The 21948-nt window shown below is 41.7% G+C and overlaps 1 protein-coding gene across 1 annotated transcript in view; it reads left to right on the top strand.

Moving 5' to 3' along the window:
* Positions 1-21948, top strand: part of slc24a3 (solute carrier family 24 member 3) — a 100986-nt gene that overhangs the window by 27575 nt on the left and 51463 nt on the right. Inside the window, exon 2 of the mRNA XM_010749173.3 lies at positions 9121-9246. Within this exon, the coding sequence (XP_010747475.1) occupies positions 9121-9246 (126 nt within the window). The remainder of the gene's footprint in view (positions 1-9120; positions 9247-21948) is intronic.

The raw sequence follows: 21948 nt of genomic DNA, 5'->3' as shown, positions 1-21948 counted from the left end.
CAGGTACAGAAAAGGAACTTTGTATCTGCTTCCTGTCAGGACTGTGTAGCTGACTCTGAAACCAGGGATCACATTCAGGTTATATCTGTCAGTGACAGTTGATAAGATAAGATGAGATACGACTTTAATGATCCCACACTGGTGAAATGTATTTGTCACAGCAGCTCATATACACAAGGTTGATAAGAAATTACTCATGAGAAATTAATAAAAAAATAATGAAAGCTACAGATTGTCTTAGATCTATGGCACTAGTGTTCTAGTTGAAATTCTAACGGGAGATTTACCTTCGGTAATGGACATGCTGCTCTGCTGGAAAGCAGTGGCACTCGTACGTCAAGGCGTGGTGCACAGATTGTATAGAAAGATTTTTTAACATATTACTAGTGTTTAGTATCTAGTGTTTAATCTTGACCTGAGGTTTCTTCCTCTCCACTCTGATTGTTTCCCATTGAAAGTTTCCAGCAGTGTAGACACACAAGGTTGACGTCATTGTTTTTCGATGTGCAACTCTCAGAAAAAAATATGCTGGCATCAGTAATAGGAACGATATGCTCAGCGGCAAACTATTCCAATTTATTGGAGATTTGGAAACCGGTTCTTGGTTCCCATTCTTACTCTAGGGTGGATCAGTCAATGAACTATGGCTATTTCACATTGAGCTCCAGATACCAATGTCATGACCCTCCCTACTCTGCCTCTGATTGGCTTACCCTAATATTCCAATGAAGGTAACAAGAACTAGCCCCCAGCACGACTGTGACGCTCTGCTCTCATTTTGACTCAACATTCAACGTGTCTGTACTGCAGCAGTGAAGTTTTCACACATGGCTGTAAAGTGTGGCACATCATCTTCCCACATGTACTCACTAATAGACACAAGACACAGCATGTTCCAGTCTGACATGCAAGCTATAAAGCGGTAGAAAAGTAGCAGTTTTAATTGCTTTAGACGATCTATTTATTTATTGGTTGGATTATTACTGATTTCAGCTGATGCTCATTTCTTTGGGTTAGTGGAGTGAGTCAAATATTGTCATTCAGAATTTGTCAGGTTAAGAAATAAAAAGTGACAAGTGAAAGTGTCGCTGCCACAGCTGTGACATCTATCTGACGCAAGTCAGATATGTGGCCTGACTCAGTCACACGGTACATTTGGAGCTTATTTCCTTATTATTATAAAATGAGCAGTGGAGGTAAAGATCATTTGATGAATTCAGTATAGTGTTGCTAAATAATCCGGAATAACACAGGATGTTGTTGATTATTGCTATGACATGTGTCTATACAGATATTCATGGTCCCCTAAGGATGATCCTCAGTTATTTTGTGTGACCTTTCAGTTAAACTTTAGCATTTCAAGAACTCGCCCTGAACCTGTACACATTAAATTCAGAGACAAGTTGTCTATCAGCTTTTGATATGCATTTCTGTTCCCCACAGGAAAAACTGGACTAAAACAAATAATAAACTGCTACTGCTACTAATCTACTAAACACGTTCATGCTCCCAAGCAGATAAATATTAGTATAGTAATATTGCTGTCCATTGTGTGTATATGGCATCTGGGTGTTCCAACAGCTGTCCGTGCCAGCTGGATGGGTTAAAAGCGGAGAAATAATTTCATATGTGTAACATTACATGATTAATAAAGTAAATGATTAAATTAAAAATATTATTAGTGGGCCCCACACTAATGTGTTATTAGTCAGTCTGAAGTCAGTCCTTCATTCTCAACACATAACCAAAATGACTCCTTTGAAATGACTCCAACAACCGTGCCTGAAATACAGTGCTTATGTACATGTCCAGTAATGTAATCCTGTATGAATACTGATGCATCTGTGTATAATGTATGCACTGTATGATAATACATACAAAGCAGTAACCTAGATATTGTACGTCCTATGATGAGAAGCCAAGGATGATGGTATCACGTGTGGCATGCTATAGCACCGTATAGTAAGATCCACGTGCTCATGGCCTGATTCCTTTCTCTCCAGGGACAAGGTTGTAGCTGGCAATTCCTAGCACACGCACACACATGCACACACACATACACACAGCACGTTAAAGGACTTGTGATGGGCCCTGCACACGCACATATACAATATACAAATACACACACCAACATACGTACACAGATACATGAGGACTCATACTTGTCTTCATGGACGCACATATATGTACTCACATGCATACACACACATGCCTGCCACGGGATGCTAATGAAGATAAAGTAGCTAATTAAACATGACAGTGAAGAGCGATGGGCGGCCACGTTATGTGACATTATGGGGTCGGCTTGGACCTATAGATATAGGACTTTGGCCAATGTGGGATAGAGAGAGGGGTGGATGGATGAATGCAGCTGGGAGAAAGATGTATCAAGAATATTTTTGCGATTTATTCCAGCTCTCCTGGTGTTTTAAGATTCCCCTGTAGTATTCTCTCTCCACACACACACACACACACACACACACACACACACACACACACACACACACACACACACACACACACTGCTGGCCTAGATCTTCGAGGTGGGTGATTCCTGCAGGTGGAGAACATCTTGGCTGACTCCATACTGTCTGCAATCTGGAGGGAAATCCAGCAGCATACACCTACGTTCATTCACCTTCTATTTGTACACTTTTTTAAAATTTTATTTACAGTTTCTCTGACTGTCTTTAAAGTTGCCCTAATCAATATTTTGATGAAAATCATGAAAAGCGCTGTCCGGACATTTCTATTGTCTCTGACTTATCTTGGACTTATTAGTCTTTGCACTCTGACTCATCTAAGACTAGTCTTGGCCATCAGTATCGCCAGAAATTCTAGTTTGTCTCAACCGAATCCAGCAATATATGTTCTGCCACAGCCACATCTGTGTTACTCCCAGAATCTGGGAATCAAATCAAATCTAATTTTATTTGTATAGCCCAGAGTCACAAAACACATTTTGCCTCGGAGGGCTTTACAATCTGTACAGGGAGTGACACCCTCTGTCCTTAGACCCTCGGTTCCAGTGAGGAAAAACTTGCCCACAAAAAACCTTTAACAGGGAAAAAAGGTGGAAGAAACCTCAGGAAGAGCCACAGAGGAGGGATCCCTCTCCCAGGACGGACAGACGTGCAATAGACAAATCATTCAGTAATACTGTTGTTTCACTGCACTTGCTTTTTGATTTTTACAAATAATCGTGCAAAATGATCTTGAAACAGAAGATATAGTGACTCTAACATCACAAAAATAATGAACGGATAAGTCAGTGGTCTTCTAGGAATGTAATGATATGGAAAATTTGACATCCTGATTATAGTGACCAAATTATCACAGTTAATGATATTATCACGGTATTCTTAATTGCTGATGTCCAAAAAACACATACATTGAAATAATTTCACGAAATCTTGTGATTTTCTTATCATACTAAAACATTAGAAGTAGGGATGCACCGAATATTCGGCAACCGAAAGTATTCGACCGAATATTTGGCTTTCGGTGAAGTGGCCGAATAGTGGCGTGACGCAATTGATGCAATGAAACAATGTGCGCGGTGATCTGGCCAGGGTTGCTGATTCTTTTCTCATTCACACACAATAAACCCACGATGCAGGATATAGGAAAAACACAGGCAGGAAATACATCATACACTGCTCTTTAGAGGAGCTATATACTTCTCTCTAAACTACGGCGTCTCACACATGCGAGGTGCGTTCAATGACCGTCGGAATGACTATTATGCGTTCATTAACGTGGGAAAAATTGAAATTCACCGGAAATATAATAAAACTAAATAGTATTTCTTTCAAGAACACATTAACAGTGATTAAAACAACATGGGCTTCCTAACAATATAAATGAAATAATAATTATACTAACTGAAAATTCTACTGGAATATTTGAAGGATATTAAATAAACATTTACTTTCTTTGAAAAAAAATGTCTACAAATTTATTCTAGGCTATTTATGCAATAGTAAAAAAAATAGTGAAGAATTTAACAACCTCATTCCATATTCGGTTTCGGTTTCAGTATTCGGCTAACCATTTAATTTTTATTCGGTTTCGGTTTCGGCCGAAAATTTTCATTTCAGTGCATCCCTAATTAGAAGCCAAAATCTCAAAAGGAGACAGCAACAAAAAGGTAATTTAGAATTCATAACCTTCATAAACTAACAGTAATATAGACATTAACATGCCATCTAATGGTCATCATTACATAGGAAAATTCACACATAAGAAATGTTCCTGTGTGAGAGAAAGGAGCCTGAATGAGAAAATGAGTGTATGTTTTTGTGTGATGGGCCAACACTGTGAGTAGTGAATTAAATTAACAAAACAGCGTTTTATTTTATTTCCTAGAGGTAAAGTTACAGACAGCATAACTCGCTGTCAATATCGACTCACGTTTTTAACTCGCTATATAAATATCACCAGATGTTCTTCCTAACATTAATGAACATGTTTACATTATTTCACATCGCCTTACATTGTGTTGGCTCCGCTCAGTGGACTGGGTGCCTTCGGTTCCGTTTCATGCACTTTCCGCCATGCTTTCATTCTTGATGCCTACGTTACAAGCTTGGATGAGGCTGTTATTACATATCCTGATAATCTACTGAGACACGGTAATTTTTATGGTGTCAAATTTCACCAAGATTTTCCATACTGAATACAATGAAAACAGGATGTAAATCAGACATTTGCTTTATGTGAGGGAGATTCCATTAGATCTGTCTGGAGTCATCATGGATGTTTTGTAGAGCCATAAGAGCCATGAGGAGACAGCTGATTAGCCATGTGACTTCAATGTTGCTACGTCTAAACCAGCCTTTTGGAATTTTTCGAAATATTTTTTGTTTCCTTCAACCTTTTCTATGTGATACTTCAAAATACAGATACACTGATGGAATGTTGCCCCCAAGTAGCCAAAAAAAATGTATTATACTGTATTTTGTACTATTTTGAACTCATTCTCTGGGTTTGCTGGTAACCAATCCAGCCAAATCAGAATAGTTTAATTGATGAGTGCTTACCAAATTTCAATGAAATGTTATTCTTTGCAATCCTGTGTACAGAGTTGACAATTTGACCTAAAGATGGTACCAGAAAAAAGGTAATGGAATGCCCAGGGCAGAGTGTGAATCCTCGATCAGATGTTATAAATCGTTTTGTACAAATGGAAATTTTAATGTGAAATTGGCATTAAAGGAAATTTTGACCATTTTAGAACATTTCTTTCTTAATGCTTTGAACTAATAATAATCTCTAATCTGTGTCATCACTGACATTAGAATTCACCCACTGCAGACCATGATTATCCAAAGCAAAATTCAAGACAATTGCTGCAGACTGATGAGCAGATGGTAGCCAATGCCATCAGTGTGTGAATGTGTGAATGAATGAATGAGATACATACTATAAAGAGCTTTGAGTGGTCAGAAGACTATAAAGGCGCTATATAAGTACAGTCCATTTACCATTTTGAGATGTGTTGACATGGACCAAAGAGTTTGTCAAGTTTCTCCTGACAATGGCACTGAACAAAATGTCATGACAAAAACCATTACGTGTCATCCTCGGTTAGTCATTTAGCTGATGCTTTTATGGTAAATGGACTGTACTTATATAATGCCTTTCTAGTCTTCCGACCACTCAAAGCGCTTTTACACTACATATCTCATTCACCTATTCACACACATTCATACACTGATTGCAGTGGCAACTGTTCAGCAGTTTGAGGAATTAACCATTCATACACCTTTGGGGTAATTTGGGGTTTAGTATGGTCAGTAAGGACACTTACATGTGGACCGGAGGAGCCGGGGATCGAACCGCCGTTTATCTGATTAGTGGACGACCCGCTCTTCCTCTGAGCCACAGCCGCCACCGTGTGTCTCACAAAAAATAAGTACTACTCACATAGAATCAAGGTCCAGTTGTAGAGAGGGGTAGTTTTAGCATGTCCAGGTGTTGGTAGTGTTGGAGAGGAGGTCCTCTCTGAAGAGCTGGAGGTCTTCAGGAGTTTTATAAAGGTAGAGAGGGTAGAGAGCCCCTGATCTGGTAGGAACTGGTAGGACGTTCCACCAACGGGGAACAATAGACGAGAAAAGTTTGGATTGCCCTGAGTTGTATACTCAGGTGGCAGAGCCAGGCGTTGTTCACTGGTGGAACGCAATGGTGGCAATGAGGTAACACATGCCTGTATGAGGGGGTTCAAGTAGGTGGGTGCAGAACCGGAGACTGCTTTGCATTAAAGCATTAAAGATTTGAATTTAATGTGGACTTAAAGCTCTTCACAGACAGATAGGAGATCTTTAGCTTTACTCCTGAACCTGATCAACATGGCCTGTCCTCTCTACAGACTCTCCAATGAAGAGCTGCTTGTCACCTGTGCGACAGCATTCACTTGGTTAGTCATTGTTGTGTGTGTCTGTGCATGTGCGTGAGTCTCTCAGGGTTATGTCATGCACCCCCCTGCCTCTTATCTGTTACGTCACATCACCATAGTAACCTCAGCAGGCACAATGCATTCTGCCTCACTGGACTACCAGTCACCCAAAACACTCACAGAGGTCTGTTCGTGTTTGCGTGTAAATGTGTGTCTGCACGCATCTCACACAAATGAGCCGTGTGTCTACTTCCGCTATATATATATGTTGTGTGTGTGTGTTTGTTTGTATGTGTGTGGGCTACCTAAGGGGGCACAGATTCAAGTTTTTAAGTAATGACAAGAGATAGAATGGATTCCTGTGGAGTATGTTTCAAGCTGTAAAGTTGTTTAGTGTCTTCTACTAATGCCACACACACATACACACACACATATACACAAGCATTGGCTCAGGGGAAGAGCATACAGTAAGAGGGCAAAAGGCGTCACAGTTGTATGGACGCTTTGGCAGTGATGCAGCTTGGCACATTTCACCCTTCAGTTCTCTTTGTAGAACTACACACTGTAATCAAGTGTCAGCGCACAGCTGCACTCTGTGTTTGTTTTAATACAAAAAGCACGTTTCCTTTCGCAGCTGATACGCAAGGCTCTGATCGTGCACCTCTAATTGTATGGAGTCGTGCAGATGCGGTTATTTTTCCAGGTTTTGAGCTATCTGTCTCAGTACGATGGAGGCGAATGGGATTTGCTCACAGAATTGAAAAATGACAGCACATTTAAATAATTCAACAGACGCATCTCGACAGAAACAGTGTCGCTGCTCACAGAGCACCCTCAGCAGTTTTCTTTTTTCTAATGAGAGTTTTGCATAAAATCCTCCATCACCGTACATGCAAATTGTGATACCAGTATACACTCGCAGGCCACCTCATTACGTACAACTGTGCAATCTGATGTAAACCAACACAACAGCTCTGCTATGAATTTAAATCCCACAGGTGTAATGTGGTTTATAGAGTGTTCAAATTAACAGTGGATCCACAAAATACAAAAGAAAAAAACAAAACAAAGAAAGCTGTGGAGTTTTTGACCTTTGCTAGAGGATGGAAAAAATGTGTTTGTCCCCTGCACAAAGACACTGATGACAGTTGTCAGCAACACTCCAAGAAATGCAGAAAAACATTAGCAAACACAGAGATTTCAACAAGTCAGGTGTCAGAATGATCAAAAAGCATCTGCAGGAAGGTGCTGATGGAAAGTGATGATGCTTGATTGATCAAACGATCACACTAAAGCCTAAATTATCCACAGTTATAACATGTTCCGTGTGCACCACAGAGCTAATCTCAGCCATTCCTAGTCAATGTTTCAAACCCCATCAGTTCTATTGCGGTCTCCGCTCAGTTCTGCCAAGAATATGCAGCCCGTGTCAATCTGCATAGAGCAGATTGAGCTGACAGGAAGTCAGACACAGAAATACCATAGAGAATCTAGCCGTTTTTCAAAATAAAACACCCTGCGCAAATTTCCAATCATAAAAATAGCCAACAACTTAGCATATTTATACATTCAGAAACATGCAAGCCAAGAAAAAAAGGACCAAATCTTAACAAAGTCTGCTGTTTAAATGCTTATGAGATGCCGTTTAAATTCCAGTGAAGAAGAGACCAAAACAATGTCTGCAACGTGACGGAGATGTGCCCAGGGGACTAACACAGGCATAACACAGACTTGAACATTAGCAGAATTTTTGATTGTTAAACTCTGTTTCACTTTGATTTTTGCTTATTTAGTCATGAATATTCATGAGTCTCTATACTTAAGATTTGAAGACAAGGGGCTCATTTATGTCGTCTTGTAGTATGTATGTCTTAACCCTGCTTTGTACTAAAGTAGATCCAATGAAACCCCTCTGAGGAGAGAACACAGTTTCTCTAAGACTTAGCTCTGGTCTTTTAGCTCCAGGGTAGTTGTTTGTGTTCACAGTTATTAGCCAAACATATGCTTCCGAGCACATATCCACCATAATACAGCCGTACTACAATCATCACTCCACAGCATCCTGTTCCAGCCTATCTGTTCTTCCGGCTGCCTGTGACATAGCTCTTTGCAAAACGTTTCATGTTTCTGCGTTTTGATAAATATAGCCGAGCCGCGGTGCTATTTATAGAAGCCCCGGCGTGCTCTGCACCTAAAGTCAGGGCCTGTTGCATGGTGGGAGAGGAGATGGGTTGGAGATGGGGGCGCTTGAGGATACTGTGACCCAGATGACTGAGCTGGAATGATTGGCCTCGCGGTGCTCAGCGTGCTGCCGTACGAATGCTCCCGCAGGAGCGAACGTGGTGACACAAGATGCATGTCTCATCTGCCTTTGTTCTGTGGGGAGAGGGGGGCGGAGGGGGTGGAGGAGTGAGGACGAAGTATTCAGGAATGTCAATTAACTACGGAACTGAGAGCTTCTGTTTGTGCACATGGCGTGTTTAAAGCAGCAACACAACAGGGCGCGTTTAAAGCAGCAACACAACATGAATCTATTTTAAGAATGAAAAGTCACTTCATCTGTAGAGATCACAACCAGTATGAAGAGCTGGGTTGCTGAATGCAACAGGATGCATTCGCTGTCTTTCACCGAGCCAGCTGCTCTGCAACAGAGCTGCCATTGATTATATGTTCTGTGTGGAACCATCTCACCATATCTTTCTCTTTGTCTTTGACTCTCTCAGGATATCATGACTCCGGCCCGGTGGTCATGGAGGGGGCAAGGTGGGAGAGTCGTCACCTTCTACAAGAAGTCTATGACAACGAGTCCAACCTCTACTCTGAGCCTGAAAAGAACTGCACTGAACCAGGTAAGAGCAGCTGAGAGATGTAAAAGATGTTGCAGAGCTTTCTGAGAGATGAAGCAGAGTGTGCAGATGAAGTATCAGGTGTGGCTGCAGTTTATGGATGTAGTTTTGGACTGTTGGTGTGATTTGTGTGTTACACTAGATTAAATCATTAATAGATTCATTTGATTCAATTTGTACAATTATAAATCAGTCTACAGTAATGACTTTTATTTTGAAAAAAGCCAACCTCCAAAGGGCCTGTAGACTCTAGGTTCACCATGTGGTGCTATACTTATTACTACTTCTAATTAATTTATATGTATTTGAGGCCTTATCCTGAGTTCAGATCTAGTTTTAATGTTAATTTTAGTATATGTTTGTACATGGTTCATTTTACAAATTCAACATTCAACAAATCGAGTAGTTTAATCTGTTCCTAGTCTGTGGTGTTTGAGCACATCAGTTCAGTTCAGGGCTTCGATTCTTGGCTTATTGAAGACAAATTCTTTTCTCCATCCATCCATCCATCCATCCATCCATGGTCTTCCGCTTATCTGGCTCCTTTTAACATGAAGCAGCAGCGGCTCTACTCCGAGCTCCCTCCGGAAGTCCGGGCTCCTCACTCTCGTCTCTCATCTCTAAGGCTGAGCTCGGCCAACCGGTGGAGGAAGCTCATTTCAGCCACTTGTATCCACAATCTCATTCTTTCGATCACTACCCAAAGCTCATGACCATAGGTGAGGGTTGGAACGTAGATTGACCGGAAAATCGAGAGCTTCGCCTTCTGTCCAAAGAGTTAAAGTATGTCAGAGTCTTGTTCAGTGATGGCAAAAAAATGAAATTCTCTTCTGAACATGCAAATGATATTTTGTGCAGCTGATTGGGGGAGTGTGCTGTCGCTGCTTCACTAGATTACAAATGAGAGCGAGAGCCCGCACATGGCGACACATGAAGATTCTTCCCATCATTCAGTCAGTGAGAGTGAGCGGTCCCGTTAAACCAGCTTCACTAATGCATGTGATACATGACTGAACTGCTGTTTAAATGGCTGAGCAGAGAGAGTGAGTTCACTCCACAGGCAGAACGTGTGATGTGTGAGTGTACAGAGAGAATTCAACATGTTGAAGGTCCACATTTCTTCTGGCTGCAACAAATTATTTTATTTTCATTATCGAATAGTTTTTCATTTTTGGGTCTATAAAATGTGAGAAATGTCCATCGCAAATTCCAAAAGAGAATTTTTATTGTGTGTTGTATTGATTTATGAGTATTTACACATAACAATGTACTTTAATGATTAGAGAGGCGGCTTTCAGCTATTTCAAACATTTCCATGTGCACAGAGATGTCACTGCAGCAAACATCATGGGACACTGAAGAGGCAAAATAAAAAGTGTAGTTCTGAAGTTGACAGGACAGAGAGGACTCTGCAGAGGAAACCAAATAAAACTTTAATCTTCTGCAATAAATGTCTGCAAACAGCTCTGACGGAGCTCAGGATTTATCAGGAGGACAGCTGCTTTACTATTTCACTGTATGGACCTGGACTGTGTGTGTGTGTGTGTGTGTGTGTGTGTGTGTGTGTGTGTGTGTGTGTGTGTGTGTGTGTGTGTGTGTGTGTGACCTTTTGGATGTGAAGAAGAACACAGAACATTCATTAACATTAGATCCCGACTGATCTTGTCAGTGTGTTGGGTGATTTAAATAATCAATGCAGTTGTTGCTGCTGAGCCTCGTGTGTAAATGTGCACAGTGTCTCTCTTAATGGGGAGACGCTTCACTCTATTTCAGCCACCTTCAATCCACCCGCTGTTAATCAGAATGTTTATTTTTATGATCCAGCCTTCCAGTTTGTCTGCAGGTATACCTGCAGTCCGAGCATTACTGGACTCTGGGGGCATGTGTGTGCGTAGCAGCAGAGTGAAGGGGAGGTGATGTGCAGGTGCGGCAGTAGCTCAGTCCATAGGGACATGGCTTGGGAACCAGAGGGTTCAAGTCCCTCATGGACCAAATATGGAAGGTGGACTGGTAGCTGGAGAGGTGCCAGTTCACCTCCTAGGCACTGCCGAGGTGCCCTTGAGCAAGGTACCGATCCCCCCCAACTGCTCACTGGGTGCTTCTCAGGGGGGCTGCCTATCACTCCACCAAAAATCTGGGTTAAAATGCATGTAAAATAAAAGTGTAGTGTGAGCGTAAAAAGAATTTCCCCGTCGTGGGATTAATAAAGTATATCTTCTTCTTCTTCTTCATTATCAAGGTGCTATGCGGAGACAAATGTCAGACAAAGACAGAAATGTCAGTTTTAAAGTGAAAATGACACCAAAAGAACGCGACCACCACGTACATCATAGAGTTGATCACTTGCAGCCAGTCAAAGACAGTCAACAGTCAAGATTTTTCAAAAATTATAATTCACGGCTAACCACGAGAGGTAGTTGAGTTTAAATGTGCACAAAACATATTGCCGATGGATGGCCGAATGTTATGTGAGATTCTCTGCAAACACACACACGCACACACAACCAAAACACATGAGATAAATGAGATTTAAGGTTTAAGATTAGATTTGTTAGAATTGTAAGCTGTGCTCGCAGCACGGCCCCAGGGAAGGCAGACCGATATCTGCTGACAGCTATCAGACAGATTATGATGACATTTTGCACAAACCTCCATGATGCCAAACAGGACATACAGTTTTCTGTTTGACTATTTCACAGGATGTAGGAAGTATGCATGCAATATTTATTACCATCACATCACATTTGGTTTAGACATTCACGTTTCATAAACCACCATCATCCATACATCATCAAGTCATTTTTTTTTTAAAGTGTTCTATATGTTGAGCTATGACCAGAATCGTGCAAAACAGATGACATTCCCATCAGCCTCAGCTGTTTTAGCATGCTAACACACTATCTGCTAAACATCAGCATGTTAGCATCAGAGCACAACTGTGTCTTAAAGGTGCAGTGTGTCAGATTAGTGAAGAATCACCTGAAAATAAGACTCATTATGTTTGTGTTCCTTTAAATGAGCCTTTTATTTCCAGACACGCGGGTCTTCTTCCACGGGGTCCACCATGTTGATCCGCCATGTTTTTACAGTAGCCCAGAACAGACAAACTAAACACTGACTCTAGATGGGACCTCCTCCATGCTAGGAAGGAGATAGCAACTACACCGCTAGGTGCTGCTAAGTGTTCCACACTGGACCTTTAAAATAGAGCTGCACAGAGCTGCTAACATGGCTGCTGGCTACTCTGCTGCTTAGAAACTGTATGATGATAGAAATATTACATTTCCGGTGGAAGGAAACCATTTTGTGACCACTTCCCTTCACCTTTACACACACACACACACACAAACACACACACACACACACACACTATCTCAGGAGAGCTGGCTACTGAGGAGCTGAAGTGAAGATGAGAAATGAACAGCAATCCCTCTGGTGAGGAGCTGGAAACAAACAGAGGTGTGTGTGTGTGTGTGTGTGTGTGTGTGTGTGTGTATTGTCATGAAGATAAAATACACAAACTTCTCTCAGGTAGAAATTCTCTGCTCTCCTTAAAAGCGAGCGCTGACTGTGAGTGTCTCCCTCTGTGTGTGTGTGTGTGTGTGTTTGTGTGTGTGTGTCTTGCTCATCTCTTTCTCGGTGTGTGTACCAAAGGCTCTCATGCCGTATGTTTGTTTTCTCTGCGAGCTTGTCGGTCTGTGCGTGTGTGTGTGTGTTTGTGTGTGTGTGTGTTCCCCATGGCACGGAGTGCATGAGTGTTTTCCATGTGGAATCCTGGAGCTTTACAAGGCTGACGTCCTGCCAAGCATTCTCTTGATCTCATTGTAAACACACCGCCCCCATCTAATGCACACACACTCGTCCTGCCTGCAGTTTGGGGGTGCGGAGACGTCGGATCCTGCAGACTGACATCAGTACAGATGAGTTATATTTAGACGGCACATAGTTTACAGCCTGTTTCTGTTTAATTACGCTTTATCTCCTGAAACACTAATTACCTTAATAGGGATTATTCCTGCTTTCCTGCACTAAAAGGGGCCTTCACAACATGCTCCTTACGCCTCACTCACTCTCTCTCTCTCTCCGTCGCTCCATTATCATCTGTTTATCCTTCTCCTCCTCCCCGGAGCGCTTTCTGTCTCCTGCTTCTTCTTTGTGCTTTCCTTTCTGTTTCTAGATCTCTCTCTCTCTCTCTCTCTTGTATCTTTGTTTTGTTTCACAGACGCAATCATCAGTTCAATTTCAAGTCATTCTCGTCATACACAAAGCCAGAAACACACATGCACAGAAACACACAAGCACACACACCCAAGGAGATGCTCCGATGCGGCAACACGTGCATGCATCCGTCTAAACAAATATTTAATCTCATGTGGAGCATCTGGGACTTATTCTTCTCTGAACAAGTGCAAATTTTCAGGCAAAGTGTTTAATTGGATTTGTTTTTATTTGTTGAACTTCCTGCAAGATTTAAACTCAATGACAACGTCTTGAAGATTAACAATCACGTTTCAGGATGAATTACTGGACAAACAAGTCCAATTATTTAATTATTTCCTGTCACAGTAAAAGTCTAAAGTGGAGGATTTATTTCAGCAGTCTTTGTTTGAGAGCTTGGGGCTGTACTGGAGACGAATAAAGGAGTAGAATATTTGCTGGAATGGGCTCCAGATACCTATTGGGGGAAAAAATGATATTGCAGTTGTTGTTGTTGAGCTTTTACAGGGTCAGTTTTGGGGGTTGGGGGAATAGCCTAGGTTCTATTTTTAGTGGCTTTGACTTGACAGCCCCGCTGCAAGTGCGTAACAATGGAGCTCGGACACGTGACGGCAAATTCCCCAAAATAACGTTGCTTCTTTCTCCTGTTGGCTCAGACCAGCTGGGGTCTGTATGTGCCCCCCTCCCTCCACTGAGCAAATCAATTGAACTATACTGAGCCAGATTTAGCTTAACAGAAGAGATGCTGTTTGCAGGAGAAGCGCACACATCATGAGGTACGCCGTAAATGGAATGGTTAATCATCAGCAGTCCAGTATATCGAGTATCATTCGGTTTAACATGTCTCACTGCTTATTTTCACTGATTTTAGGAGGCTGATGTAATGATGGATTGTACTTCTTAAGTTATATCTACTGCTGAAAAAAAGCAATCTTTACATGTACGGCAGCAATTTTATTCCTGAATTTTATGTCTGAACCTGAACCAAATCTTATTTAATGAGAGATAAGGGTAAAAACCACAGCTGTGCTCATCACTATCATCACTGTCCTGCAACAGGACCAACTAGAGAACAAAACAGCGCTAGTTGTACCTCAAAGGTAATTTGAATAAAAAGATAACTATTGACCTCAGCAAAGATGGCTTCAATTCTGTCTTTACTAGCAGGTTTGATCCAGCGTTATAATCTTAAAGACTGCAGTTCATAAGAACAGACAGCAAAGCTACAGACTGGCTGAGGGCGAAAATGATTTCTGAATTCTTCTTAAGTTAAAACATTAGTATTGTGTTATGCTATGAATATGGACTGCTTCATAAACACTGCATCTCTCATTTCCTACAAAAAAATGTTCTCAATCATTTTTATTTGGAATGTGACACAAATATTTATAATGTAATGTTTACAAATGTTTGTTTTTTTTATTATTTAAAAACACATGAATGGATGGTTGGTACTTTTCTAGTCTTCTGACTCAAGGCGTTTTTACACTACATACCTCATACACTGATTTCATTGGCTGCCGCCGCAGTCATGGCCACAGTGAGAGAGCACAATGCATAGATGTGACAAAGAAAAATGAGATGAGCATAGGCAGTCATTAGAGATGTAAATAATTATTTCCATTTATGTCATTGATTTCTTTCCATTTCCATAATTCCATCACTTTGTCAATTAACTAGTTCAGTCCATAAAATGTCAGAATTCCCCAGGGCTCGAGGCAGGTTCTGTGTTTTGTCCAAAGTTAAACAGATTTTGGAGTTTTGGAGAAAACACTGGAGGCGGAGCAATCGTCCAGTTTTGAACCTGTTCTGAATGAGCGCGTGTCGAATAAGTGCAGAAGTCCAGTTCAGATGATTCAGTGAATTGTTGGGCTGGAAGTTGTTTCTAGACGTCACTTGATTGTATTTCATTGATCAAGGGACCAAACCAGTAAAGGCTGCCCCTAGAATTCAATTGATTCAGCAGTCTCCACTGTGCTAAATGTGTGTTTTCTTCATCACACTGTGCTAATGATATAGAAAATAAGCAAAGCTCGCATTTGAGACGCTGGAAACAATGGATGTTATTTCTGATGTTTGACTTTGTTATGTGATTAACTCCTAAAACACGCATCCCGCCTGCTCAATCAGCTAAAGAAAGCAGTCACACCAACAGCAGACACTTGTGAAAGAGGACCACACAGGTGCTTGCTGCGCTGTATTTGATTGACAGGTGGAGTATGGCACAAAGTGCCGGCAAGCACAGAGCACCGAACTGAACAAAAACAAAACGGAAGGACCTACAGACTAAAAGAATGTCACCGGTTAAATGAATATGTAGCAGCTTCAGTTTGATTACCTGTGCACCTAAACGGTGACACCGACAGCTTCACCATCTAAGAGACAGTTAGTGTCGGTGCTAACAGCAGCAGAACACAAGTGGAAAAAGTCAACTGTAATCTGTCAGGAGATGTTTCTATGCATTCCAACAGCAGTGACTGTCTCTCCGCCGCTCTTTGAGCTGTAATTGGTTGGATCAATGGCACTTATTTCAGCCTCTCATCTCACCCACACACAGACGGCACAAACACATCCGCACTCGAACACGCAGCAGAACGAATGTACGCAGACATGCTCCGACACTGGAGGATATTCATATACAAACACACAGTTGTGTTTCTTTCAGCTCGTGTTTTGGCATGCCTGCAGCTTTTTTTGTCATTTTTCATCCGTCTAAGGTCAGAAACCAACACACACACATTCAGCTATTACAGCAGTGGAGTGCGTTGGATTAGAGATAATCATGTTTACAATTGCAGACTTTCTCCTCTCTGCTTACGCGCCGCAAACAACCTCTGCCTCATTACAATGTGTGTATTAGTGTGTGTTTGTGTATGTGTGCGCCACGGCAGCATTGACTTCTCTCTGTCATCTAATTCAATCTCACTCCATCGTGAACAGCACCGCTGATAGATGGATGTCTGTAGTGATGGTGGTCCAACAGACTCTTGACCTGCCTGATTAGTCATACTCACACCTGCTCACATTTCTGTTGATCAGGTCTTAATTAACTGACAAAATCTAATTATAATTACCTCTGCTCTCTGTTTCTCTTCATTTATTAGTGTAAGAATTTTGATTTTTTTACATACACAATACTGATATATCTGCAATGAGCTGGTATTGGTCTAGCTCTGGTTGTGTGTGTATTCTACAGTCGATAATTTGTAAGATAAGATAGAGTTTAATGATCCCACACCAGGGAAATCCCCTCATATACACAAGGTTGATAAGAAAATACTCACAGTCATGCTGGTGTCTGGCAGCTGCTGGAATGAAGGACCTGTGGTAGATCTCCTTCTTACATGGTGGGAGTAGCAGTCTGTAGCTGAAGGAGCTGTTTAAGGTCTCCACAGTCATGCATGAACTTCCTCTCCCCTACTTCCTCTATGGAGTCTAGAGTTTGTTGAGTCTTGTTCTGTCCCTTTCCGTGCTTCCCTCTCCTCAGCTGCATAGAATAATGCAGATGTCACCACAGTGTCATAGAAGGTTTTTAACAGAGTCCTGCACATTCCAAAGGACCTCAGGCTCATCAGTAAGTGGAGACGACTTTGACCCTAGTACAAGACGTCTGTGTTGTCCAACCAGTCCAGTTTGTTGTTCAGGTGAACACCCAGGTATTTGTATGCTCCCACCATCTGCATATCTAATCCCTGTATTGGTTCACTGGTCTGGTCTGAGGCGTGTTCCTTCAGAAGTCGATCACCATCTCCTTTGTTTTGCTGGCGTTGATGTGAAGGTGGTTGAGATTACACCAGTCAATGAAGTCTCCTGCTCATTTCCTTCTGATACTCCATCGATGGCTGTATCATCAGAGAACTTCTGGAGGTGACACTGTGGGGCCCTGTGCTGCAGTTGTACAGTCAAATGATGTTGTTCTTGTCTATTACAAGGCTAATGGATTCCACACAAAGTGCCCAACAGACTGACAAATGTGCTGCATGTTTTTTGAGGTTCCTCTTGGGTTTTGTGTAACCACAACAATTTAGTGGGACGGTATGGATTTTCTTCCTTCAAAGAACTGCTAACCTTAGCTAACATTGCTGGCAGAGACGCGGTGCTAATGATGCAAGATGATGCTCATTATTTTTATTTGTTGATTAGCGCTCCCTGATTACATGAACACTGCTCTGGGCAGTTTCCTTCTCTCTGTAAAGGTTTGTGTTTGTAGCAGTTCTGGACAGTTATATATGGAATTCACTTTAAAAAGTCATAGTCCCCAGAGGATCAATCACTAAGTTTCTAATGACCGCTTTTTCTGTACCTACCTTACCTTCAGGGACAAAAAGTTGTCTTTACCTCACATATATCAAAACTTGATGACCATATTAGAGAAAGTTGCAGAACACATTCACGCTCAATTGGGGATGAACTCTATTTTGAATTATTCAGGAGCTTTCCTCATGGACTCCATACACTGTCTCAACCTAAGGCATTCATTAAGTCTACTGTAAATAGCTATAGTATGTTGTTTGCACCTTTAGACTTACATAGTGGGTGTAATGAAGCACTTTTGTTGCAGCTGTGAGAGGCATCCAGTTGTTCTTTAGACATTAGACCTTTATTTCCTAGTCAGTACCGTCAATGCTGTGTCCTTTTTGCCTAATCTCTCAAAAGTCAAATGCTTTGAAAAGTTCTTTTAAGACACATGAAAAACCGCTGCCTTGACTCGCGGCACAGCATGATAAACAGCATGTGTACTGCAGGTTTTTCTAACGTGCAGCTAATTATCTACTTAATGGGACTATTTTCCCTTTTTCCATTACTGCACACTGAGGCAAAATGAACCTTAAAGGCAGTGTGAGAGTCTATTTGGAGACAGTTCTGGAAGAATGGAGGCAGCTAAAAAAAAAGTGTTGAAACCGGATTTCTGAAAACATTCAGAGCCTTCGAGTTACAGGGGACTTCACAAGCAATAACAGAAACAGGAAACAACAGGAAATACGTGGGTATTAGACCTTACAACATGAAAGTGTTGAATGGAACAAACATTTTCTGGAGAAAATGAATTTAACTTTTGGTACAAACATTCATGTTTCCCAGATGATGAATCCTAATACCAGCAGTGAACCCCCGACTTTCTCTCTAATGCCATCATCAGGTTAAATATGTTTGGTAAGTCAACAACTATAGGATGAATTGCCTTGAAATTTTAGAACACACATTCATGTTCCCCATGGGATGAATTGTAACTGTCCAATACTTTGACTCATAACTAACTATGCACAAAACTTTAATTCAGTCAAAGGTACGACCATAGTAAAATGACTTGCCAACTGTCTGACTGTGCTAAGTGCTATTTAGCATCAGCTCGCTAACATGACAAACAACAAAGATGGTGACAATAGTAAACATTATCTCTGCATGCATGTGTCCAAATATCTCCCCCTATTTACTATATACTGCACTACTGTATGTTTACTCATCACCATTGGAAAGCGTGGCATGCACAATACTTTCTTGCACAGTTGCACAATACAATGCATCACCCTCAAGTGTGGTATTTAAAAACGCAAAGTCATACTACAGACTGGTTGGTGATGATGCAAACTGACAATGATTTATCGGTTTAACACACAGGAAGTACAGTTAACTCCTGACTGCCTGTGTCAGTGTGAGATTGGTCTTTGTCACTTGGACTTTGATCTTTCCAAAGTCTGCATTTTTACTGTGCCTTGTCTCTGTCTCGAACAAACCACCACAAAGACTTCATCTGCAAACAGCATCCAATAGAAAGCCATAGCAGTGTGAAAATTCTGCAGTGCAAGGCTTGAGACCATGCCTTGCCCAAAGGCAAAGATTATCTACATATTAGCCACCTAGGTAGGCTATATACTATCTGATCTTGATCTTAACTCTGTCTCGCAATTCCTTGATCCTTGTTTGATCCCTCAAAGTCGTGCTGTTGTCTCAGTCTTGATACACTCTGGTCTTAGTCATGACATGGTCTTTGTTTAGGTCAGGGGTGCCCAACCTTTTTTTAACCAAGATCTACTTTTGAAGTTGATGGCATGCCGAGATCTACCAAGTCAAGATCAAGGGCCGGGCAATAATTCAAACATGGAGCCGCAATCGCAGATGACACGTAGTTGAGTTTTTATTTGTACAGGAGGAGAATAGGCAGTATAAATGCACAAAAAATTAGCTGATCAACATGTCACAAATAGGTTGTCCAAAACAGAACTTCAGAGGCACATCGTCTCTCTCTCTCTCAACCACACACACACACACACACACACACACACACACACAGAAAAGAACACTCCAAAAGGAGGAAGGAGGAGAAGTCCAATATTTCAAAATGAAAATTTCACTGGAGAGTGGCAATGGGAAACCAGCAGTTGGATTTCAATGAATCTGTAAAACAGATAAAATACGTGTATGGATATGATATTAATATGTTATTCAAAATACTACTACTACTCTAATAAATAATATAATAGACTAATAATAACCATAATATTAATATTTAATATAATATAATAATAATAATATACTAATAATAATAATAAACACTTTTCTACTAGTGGGACTTCTTGCACTGGGAGGAGGCAGCTAGCTTCTCGTAATCCGCGACAGTGGAGTTGGAGTGCCAGCCTTAAGCAGGCCGCGAGGTGGTCATCAGTCAGTGTGGTTCTGTACTTGGACTTGATTATTTTCATGTGTGAAAGGCAGACTCACACAAATATGTTGATCCAAAAAGGGAAGTCATATTCAGTGCGCATTGTCTGAGGTTTGGATACTTCTCTTCCAGCAGCAGTTCCAGAATTCGCCAGTTTATCCCAGGTGTTGCTCTGCATTTGATCTCAATGTCATTCTGCAGTGTGAGAATTTCATTCTCGACAGCACTGGAGTCCAGGCTGAAGAGTGTGGCTACTTTGGGCGCAATGCAATCCACATCAACATTTTCACCAAATGGAAAGCACAGAAACTGAGCAACAGGCTCGATGGACGCAAAGTCAGTAACCCGCGCTCAAACTCCAAAGAATGTTTTGGATCTGTTGCTCATAACGAGCAAGTTCCACACTGTCTTTGCCCTCACGGCGGAGCTCAGCCTCCAAGTGCGGAAAGTTCCTGACGTCACACTGTTGCAACCTGCGTAACAGCAGGCGCAACTTCGTTTTAAAGGTGTTCACCGAACTGATCATGTTGGCGATGTGCTTTCCTTTCCCCTGCAGCTCGAGATTTAAGTCATTGATCTTATTGGTGACATCTGTGAGAAAAGCCAAATCAGCGAGCCACTGACCGTCCTCCAGCTGAGTATACGCAGCAGCAGCATGGGTAGTTGTGTGCTTCCAGGAACTCTTTATTTCGGGCAAAAGTTCCAAAAATCTTTCGAGAAATTTGCCTCGGCTCAACCACCTGACGTCGGTGTGCAGCAGCAGATCGGTGTGGTCTGCACCTGCCTCCTCGAGCTGGGCACGGAATAAGGCCTCTGTAAACTCCTGGCCCGAAAGAGCACGCGATTTTTATAGCTATGTCCATGACGTCCTTCATGTTCCAATCTTCCCGCACAGCCCTTGTTGGTGAATGATACAGTGATAGTTTAAAAAAATCAGGGAAAGATTCCGACTGCTTGCACAAAGCAACGAACCCAGCAGTATGCCCGACCATAGATGGAGCCCCATCAGTTGTGATTGACGTAAGCTTGAAGAGGGGTAAATGCGACTTACTGACAAACTCCATAAACGTGTCAAAACATCCGACCCTTGTGTGCCCTTTCAAAGGCAAAATTGTCAGAAGCTCTTCTTTTGCCGTCATGTCATGAAAACCATCCGAATGAAAACACATAACTGCGCCACATCCACAGCATCAGTTGATTCGTCAAATTGCAGCGAAAAACAAAGACAGCTCTCAATGTCATTTCTAAGCTGTCGTTCAATGTCCTCTGACATGGTCTCGCACCGCCTTGTAATGGTGTTCCTGGATAGCTGGGTTTCTTGAATAGCCGACATGATCTCCTTCTTGTTCTTGAAGTCAGCAAAAAGTGCATCTGCGGCCTCTACAAAGGCTTCTTTGAAAACTTCGCGTTTTAAAACATTTCTTGTGCTTTGCCAGAACACGACTCACACGGGTAAGAACGCTATCGTGGCAGTTTTACTCTTTTTCCCGGGTTGCGTAAACACTGCCTGCTTTGCGGCTAGCTGTCTCCTCAGGTTGTTTACCTTTTCAGTTCGTATAGCTGAGTTCGCCGGGAAGTCTTTAGCATAGCTCTTGTGAACTGTCATGAAATGTCGCTCCAAATTTCCCTTCTTTGGAATGGCCACGGTAGCATTACAGATCAAACACACTGGCTTTGAATTCGAAAAAACAAAAAAGTAATCTTCTTCCCACTCAGGATGAAAGTGATAATTTTTAGATTTTTTGGTTTCCGCCATTGTCTTCTCAGCTTCTTCGCGCTTTAGAGTCCCTAGTTACAACCTAGCAACTATGGCAAACCATACCCAG

This window comes from Larimichthys crocea, chromosome III (assembly GCF_000972845.2).
Source record: "Larimichthys crocea isolate SSNF chromosome III, L_crocea_2.0, whole genome shotgun sequence".
Lineage (NCBI taxonomy): Eukaryota > Metazoa > Chordata > Actinopteri > Sciaenidae > Larimichthys > Larimichthys crocea.
This window is presented reverse-complemented; position numbering and strand designations above follow the sequence as displayed.